This window comes from Mesoplodon densirostris, chromosome 4 (genome assembly GCF_025265405.1).
Source record: "Mesoplodon densirostris isolate mMesDen1 chromosome 4, mMesDen1 primary haplotype, whole genome shotgun sequence".
NCBI lineage: Eukaryota > Metazoa > Chordata > Mammalia > Artiodactyla > Ziphiidae > Mesoplodon > Mesoplodon densirostris.
This window is the reverse complement of record NC_082664.1, coordinates 147,311,073-147,319,012: the sequence shown is the minus strand read 5'-3', so window position 1 is coordinate 147,319,012 and position 7,940 is coordinate 147,311,073. Positions and strand designations below refer to the sequence as shown.

The 7,940-nt window shown below is 50.4% G+C and overlaps 1 protein-coding gene across 1 annotated transcript; it reads right to left on the bottom strand.

Annotated features, from left to right (window-relative positions):
- Window positions 1-3,708: 3,708 nt before the first annotated feature.
- Window positions 3,709-5,320, bottom strand: HDDC3 (HD domain containing 3). The gene is made up of 4 exons (XM_060095326.1): window positions 5,187-5,320; window positions 4,823-4,878; window positions 4,475-4,715; window positions 3,709-4,167 (listed from the first exon to the last, which is right to left on the bottom strand). Exons 1-4 carry the CDS (start codon window positions 5,296-5,298, stop codon window positions 4,037-4,039), a joined length of 540 nt encoding a protein of 179 aa, XP_059951309.1. The 5' UTR covers window positions 5,299-5,320; the 3' UTR covers window positions 3,709-4,036.
- Between the last annotated feature and the right edge of the window lie 2,620 nt (window positions 5,321-7,940).

The following is a 7,940-nucleotide window of genomic DNA, read 5'->3' as shown; positions in this document are numbered from 1 at the left end:
TACATCAAAACCGGAACCGGATCCCTTATGTATACTTGAGAAAGTGTTTGCAGTTCAGGAAGGTGGATTACTTGTGCTTGATTGAAAATTTTTGAATATACTTTTCAGCTTCCATTTCTTAAAGGACACTTGATTTTACAGTTACTTAGATCCCATTTGTTGAAAGTATTATTGTCTTACGAACTCTGATAACTGTACCACCTCCATTCTGACAGACTTCCCTTTATGGTATCAAGTAGGAAAAAAGATATCTCTTTTGCCCTTTGTAGAAAAATGCACCTTTCCAGTTAACAAATGTTTAAAAATTAAATTATGTGTATATGTAATTCAGTTTATAAAATGTGATGTGCAGAAAACTACAGCCTTTGTAGAGACCATAGGCTAAAGTGTTGGTCTGTTTCTTAGATCAATGCCTGGAGTTAAGAATATAAGTAAATTAACCTATAAACCATACTCTGGAATTGGAAAGAACTTAGAAATCATTGTGTCAATATAATTTGATAATCTGACACACACAATTCCTAATAAGCTATTTTGAGTGTTTTTTTTATTTTTTATTTTTTGCGGTACACGGGCCTCTCACTGTTGTGGCCTCTCCCGTTGCGGAGCACAGGCTCCGGACGCACAGGCTCAGTGGCCATGGCTCACGGGCCCAGCCGCTCCGCGGCATGTAGGATCTTCCCGGACCGGGGCACGAACCCACGTCCCCTGCATCGGCAGGCGGACTCTCAACCACTGCACCACCAGGGAAGCCCTTGAGTGTTTCTTAAAAAAAGAAAATCAACCAGGGACCTTAGGAGTAAGGGAGAACTCAGGCGGAAAGAGTGAGCCCAGGGGCCAGACACCCTTTGCCCCAAGAGGGCCTGCTTTCAATGCAAGATCCTCTGTTAAGTAATACGGAATTTCTCTTCAATTACAAACATGTATGATGTTAGTTCTAGAAGGGCACATAGAGGCCATTTAGTCCAACCCTCTCATTTTACTAATGAGGAACTGAGACCCACAGAGGTTACATGAACTCACCTATGTCAGTGGCAAAGCCAATTAAATGTTCTTTCCAGTATGCAATATCAATACCAGGTTATTGAACAAATCAATTTTCAGTGACATAAAACATTAAAAAAATAAAAAACGGAAGCAGGACATAACAGAAGCAACTTCAGCCACTGGAAATGGATAGGATTCTGTTCCTCTCTGCAACTCTCCATCCATAGAATCATACTGTTTCCATGAAGAAGGGAGGGCTGTATGGCCAGCTGGAACCATGAAGAGAAAGGCAGACTCAAACTTGAGTCCCCCAAGCAGGGTGGGCCAGGCCCACACAGTGCTCTTATTTGGCTTGCCTAGGGGATGGGTATGACCTGTGTGGAGAGAGTGGCATCTTTACCTGAAATTGACCTGCTTACCACACTCTCTTGTCACTGTGGTTAGCTAATGATACTCATGCCCTCACAGAGAAAGGAAATCATAGTCTGGGTGGTAGGAATGAGGCTAACCATCCCAAAGAGATCTCTGAACTAAATTTTTGTTTCTCCCTAACAAAAATGCATACAAACACTTCAAGGAGCAATTCTCATAGAAAAAGATAGATGAGAGACCAGATCCTTCACAACAAACCTCAATTTTACTGAGGGTCAGTGGGAAATGTGATTTGATCATAATAGTTGCCAGGACCAAGTGCTGCAAAGAGTGTCCGTCCATTTTGGCTCCTGACTTAGACCTCCCTAGTTGAGAATAAACCTGGAAGGAAAGAACTCTGAAATTAGGTAGTCTAGGCACAGGAAGCCTATGTGGGGTTGGGGATGAGGCCTCCTTGGCATTTGGAACATGACAGGGATGAAGATGGAAGACACAGCATTGGGTGTGGAGGCCTGAGAAGCTCAGTGGGGGAAAGACAGGTTTTCTTGTCAGAATGCCTGGGGACTTGCATTCAAACTAGATGAGTAAGCACACCTGTACTGTTGCCCCCTCAACTCCTAATGCCTGAGAATGCTAAACAAAATATGAAAAATGGAAAAGCAAGGGACTTCCCTGGTGGTCCAGTGGTTAAGACTCCGTGCTCCCAATGCAGGCAGCCTGGGTTTGATCCCTGGTTGGGGAACTGGATCCCACACGCATGCTGCAACTAAGACCCGGAGCAGCCAAAATAAATATTAAAAAAAAAAAAAAGTAAAAGCATGGTCATACTCAAAACAAGAGGAAATCTCCTTTGACTAAGAATGGAGAGAACAGCTACAGCCATGAACACAAGACGAGGCCATGCAGCTCCAGAGAAATGGAGACCAGTTAAGGACAGATCCTCAGAGTGGCCAGGAATCTCTTTGTTGTCATTCTAATTCTAGGCCGGAAGTAAACCTTTTGATTCCCAGCCCAGCAAAAGCCAAACTAAGCATACAAGTAAATTGTGAAGCCCCCTATGATCAGAGAGTTAGGGTAGTAATGTATTAACATTAATTTCCTGATGTTGATGGTTGTAGTTTGGTTTATACAGGAGAATTTCTTTGTCCAAATACTAAAGTACTTAGGGGTGATAGGCCATCAGGTCAGCAAGTTAATCTCAAATGGTTCAGGGGAAAAAGTTACTTATGTTGTACTTCCAACTTTTCCAAAAGTCTCTGATTATTTTAAAAAATTATTGAATAAAAAAAAATCCAGTATATTGGCTCAGATCAAACAGGTTATCTAGGGAGGCCAGACTCATAATCCAGATCCACTAGCCTCTTCAGACTTGATCTTTACTATGTCCAGTGTGGTTGGAGCTAACCTCAATTGTGGTCATTTTTGTCTGGTTAAAAAGGCCCAGCAGTGTGGCAAAAAGAGAGAGGGATTCTGGTCTGTTGACCATTAACAAGTCTTCTCACCTCCGAGAGCTTCATATTTCATCTCAGTAAAATGAGAACAATAATCCCTACCCTGCCTATCTCATCTGGTTATTATAAAGAACAGATGAGGTAACACATGTGAAAAGGTTTTGTAAAACATCAAGCACCTCGTGACCACGAAGTGGCCTTTGACCTAACAACTTCCTCATCCCCACAGATGTACCCTTTTCAAGTGGGCTAATAGGCCTCAGCTGCTCAGCACCGGCCAAAAAACCGATCGCTTGGGGATCCCTTCAGGCGGACACCTTGAAAATCTCCGCCCCCTCACCCAGACCCCGCCCACCGTCGGGCTCCAAGGGTGGGTCAGTTCCCGGGCCACTTCCCGAAGCACCCGGAAGTTCCTGTCGCTTAGCAACCAAAGGAACCCGAGATGTGAAGACGGTGAAACTGGGCGTGGGCTGCAAACCTTGGCAAGTTTCCGTTGCAACCCGGTGTTTGAGGGACCCGCAGTCCCCCACCGGCCCTATCGTGTTGCTTCTGGGGACTCTCCCGTGCTCAGCAAGAGCTACCAGTAAGCAGGTTGGCACTCCTTTCCAATGTATCTGTCAACCCATCCAACTTTCTTAATGAGGAAGCCTACCAATTTTTGAATACCTGTGTCAGGCACGTCACATAATCCAGCCCTGATAATTAATTACACAACCTATCTTACTGATAAGGAAGCCAGTCTCCGAGGGGTTGTGGCCCTCAACCTGAGGGATCTGTCCTAGGGGCACACAGTTGGAACCCTGCCCTACTGAAGGGCAGATATCCCCCCTCCCCCCATCGGTTCCCCACTGGGGAGGCTGGAGAAGGAGCAGCAGCAACTCAAACCTTTATCCAAATGTTTTATTTTGCATAATGCCTTTTGAACTAGCGTTTATATATAAGCCCAAGTCCCTGAGGGGCCAGAGATCCCACCATGCAATCAGACCCAAGGCCTGGAGAAGGGCAGTGAATGCATTAGAAATGGATGGGGCGCATCATCCCACAATCTGGGGCTCAGCTTAGTTGGCAGATCTTCAGAGTGAGAAAGGACACGTGTATTTGGTTTCTAATATCTGGGCTGAGTGAACCAGGGAGGAAGCTCGGGAGGCACCGAAAGGCTGAAGTATGAATCTTCTCTGGCCTGGGCAAGGATGGAGTCTGTGCCACTGGATGGCTCCAAATACTGCTCAGAGTGTCAGCCCCCGCTCCTTAAACAGCTGCTTTAGAGCGTCTTCCAGCTGTTGGTTTGTCCCCTGAAGCCCCTTCACCACCTGTGCTGCCCACTCGAAGTATTCCTGGACTCGGTGTTCGGACCATCCTGCATAAGAATGGACAGAAAACTGCTCATGTTGACGTCCAGGAAGGCACTGGATTTTGCCCACTTCCTGGAGGGCTTGGTGCAGGGCTGTGAGATGAGTTCCTGATGGACGGATTTGTTCTGAAAACTTCCCCTTTGCCCAGCTACTGCATTTCTAGTGTACGAAAGAAGATCAGAGTGGTCTACTAAGATTAGTCTAGGGAATTAACAAGAACACCCGGGATTTTTTTCAGTGGAAGTGACCAAGCTGTGCCTTCAGAAGGTGGATACCCCTCCCCTTCCCCTCAGAGCAGGTGGAGGAGCATACCCTCTGGGGTGCAGCGATTCAGGTCCCTCAGATTGTACAGCTTGTCTGCCAGCTTCACCAGTTTAGCCCCGGGGCTGCTGTGGGGTGCCTGCTCCACCTGCAGCCGCTTTCTCTCCAGCTTGGGCAGAGTCTTGTCATCTGTTACCTCCTCCACCAGACGCCGCACTTGTGCCCCAAAGTGCAGCTCCACCTCATCCAGGGTGGTGTCTGTGTCCTCCACCGTGTCATGGAGCAGGGCTGCCTGGGGACAGGCTCCCACTCAGTCCTGTGACGCCTGCCAAGGGGAACCCAGAGCTGAATGGGGCCCCTGACCCGCACCCCAGCCTCCTAGCAGAGGAGGAAAGTTACCTGTAACACCACAATGTCAGAGATTCCTGCCTCGTGGGTCAGGATACGAGCCACACCTGACGGGGCAAAGCAGGAAGTCAGACAGGAGGGAGTCCCAGGGCGGCGTGTTGTGGGTTTTGTAGAGCCGGATGTGGCCCCTCACTAGCTGGGTGACCTTGGGTAAGTCCTTTACTCTTTTTTGGATGTTCACTGTACAAAGGGAACAATCAAGCCTACTGCCCCAGGTTGTGGTGAGTCACGAACAGTGCCTGGCACAAAGCCTGGTACGGACTAGGTGCTCGATGAGGTGCACGCCCTCCGCGTTCCCTTCCCGGTCCCCACCCCCTAGATGCTACAGCCGTTGCTCCCCCGGCGGCGCGCCCACCGATTGGGTGATTGATGTAGGGGGTCCCTTCGGGGTCCTTCCGCCGCTGCCATTGGTGCTTGCGAGCCGCGAAGTCAGCAGCCTCCAACAGCTGGGCCGCCTCGGAGCCCATCGCGCGGGTGGGGCGGGCGACTTCGGTCCCAGGAGACCGGGGAGCGTGGACCGAGCGTCCACAGCGCCCCCTAGCGCCGCGGAGGCCTGAGGATTGTGGAGTCTGGCCCAGAGAGTTTCTCTGGGGCTGACGTGAGAGCCCTGCGTGTGGGAAGCTGCCCTCAATATCGCAGCCCCTGGTTAAGTGGGCTTTGCTGAGGGTGCAAGAAGAATATGGCCTGGCTCTGGGAACCCACATCCTGGGGGAAGGAGGAAAACAGACAAGACATAAGACAGCAGCCTCACAGTGTGTCCAGGGCAGGAAGGCACAGGGGACTGGTAACTTGGAGGAAGGGCAATTCACCTGGCCTCTGGACCAGAGACAGCTTCTCCCAGGATGGCCCTCTCCCGCCATGACAAAACAATTTTCAAGCCGTCAATGCTCTGAAAATTCTCAAAGCGCTCTAAAAATAGTTCTTGTGCTTCCCTGGTGGCCGCAGTGGTTAAGAATCTGCCTGCCAATGCAGGGGACACGGGTTCGAGCCCTGGTCTGGGAAGATCCCACATGCCGCGGACCAACTAAGCCCATGTGCCACGGCTGCTGAGCCTGCACTCTAGAGTCTGTGAGCCACGACTACTGAGCCCGCGTGCTACAACTACTGAAGCCACAACTACTGAAGCCTGCCTGCCTAGAGCCCGTGCTCCGGAACAAGAGAAGCCACCGCAGTGAGAAGCCCACGCACTGCAACAAAGAGTAGCCCCGGGCTTCGCTGGTGGTGCAGTGGTTGAGAGTCCGCCTGCCGATGCAGGGGACACGGGTTCGTGCCCCAGTCCGGGAGGATCCCACATGCTGCGGAGCGGCTGGGCCGGTGAGCCATGGCCGCTGAGCCTGCGCGTCCGGAGCCTGTGCTCCGCAACGGCAGAGGCCACAGCAGTGAGAGGCCCGCGTACCGCAAAAAAAAAAAAAGAGTAGCCCCCACTCGCTGCAACTAAAGAAAGCCCGCGCGCAGCAACGAAGATCCAATGCAGCCAAAAATAAAATAAAATAAATTTATAAAAATAGTTCTCCCTGTAAGAATGGCCTGGTTGCTATGGGCATGGGAGCCTCACCTCTGGGCCCAGAAGACCCTAGTGCTTAACCTTCTGGAAATTGGAGCCTGCACTGGGAGCCCTCCCTAACTATTTCAGACTTAGGCTCCCAGGCAGCAGTGTTGTTTCTGCAGGAACTGTCTTCTTTGCTGTCAGGAACTGGGAACAAAATCTGCATTTCTTTCTTGTGCCGTGAGGGTTCCTGCTTTAGTCCCCAGGCACTGCTGTGGGCCCCTTATGAGTGTTGTCACTGCTGTTCTGGGAGCATGACATTGTTAGGCCTCAGTAGACACTGGAATAACACAACACTGCTGGCTGGTGGCCTCTGGCCTTCTCGAGAAATTCCCTGTTTCAGCAGACAGCATCTATGAAGTATGAGATTTGGTAAGAGAGACCTGGAGACCCTGGAAGAGATTTTCTTGTGAAATGGGGTTGGCTGGTTGCTAAGTATACTCCAATCAGATTGGTAGCTTTTATACTTTGGTTGGTAGCTGGGGTCAATGAGGGCTCAGGGGAAAAGTTAATGAGAGCACTCATGCTTGCTTTTCAGCTAGTCTTGGTGGTTGCCATGACGCAGAAGTTAGAGAGGGAAGCTCCAAACGCTGGAACTGAGGTCTCTGGGGCCTGAAGTGGAACAATCAGAATTCCCATGGCTTCCATGGCAGCCTGAAAGTTTAGAGTGTATAGAGAGAAACATATTTGGTTCTTAATGCTTGTCTGTTCTTCAGGCTAGTGGCTCAACTTCGCTCTCATTCCTCATTCGGTCTTCTAGCCTTCTGAGCCTTTTCCCCTTCAGCTTAGAGAACCTTAGGCAGCTTGGAGCCACAATCCTCCCATTTTCCAATAGAAGATAGAAACTCAGTCACTTTCATCTCTCTCTAGACGTCTGTGACAGAGAAGCTTCAGGTTTGTGTTAATGGTGCTTTGGGGCTTTGATTTTATTTCCTTACTGCCTGCAGCCATGGCTTAGAAGTAGAGATGTTGGGATTTCTAGGACCAGGGCTGAGGTGGAGGTGACCTCTCATGGGCTTCCAGAGGAGGCCAGGCCCTTTGCTGACAGGCCTGTCTGTGGGGCTACTGCTGCTCTTCAGCTGGATGATGCTTGCCCAGCCGACCTCTCTCTCAGGTACAGCACTCTCCTCTGCCCAGCCCCCCATCCAGTACCCTACTCTTTTATCAGGGTATAGGCTACTCTGGGGAGCTTGTGGGGAGGAAGGAAGCCTGCCCTTCTGATAATGGTTGATCCCTTTTATTCTCCAGAAGGGGTGGAGTGGGGTGTGGGTAGATCATTCCTGCCTGTCTCCGGCCCTCTTGCCCCTCCCTTCAGCTTTGGCCCACCATCCCCACTTGTGCCAGACCGCCTGGGATGCTATGGCCATCGCTACCCCGGTTTCTTCTGTCCTCGGCTCTCTGATACCCCGGAGGAAGCCTACTGCTGCCACCTGCAGGCTGCAGGGGGCTCCTGCTGCACTCGGTTTGAATTTGAGGCCTGGTGGTCAATCTCTCTGCCCTTCCGCCTCCTCCCGTCTTCAGGTGAGAACTCCAGCCCCAGAGCCACTGGCACACTGACGGCGT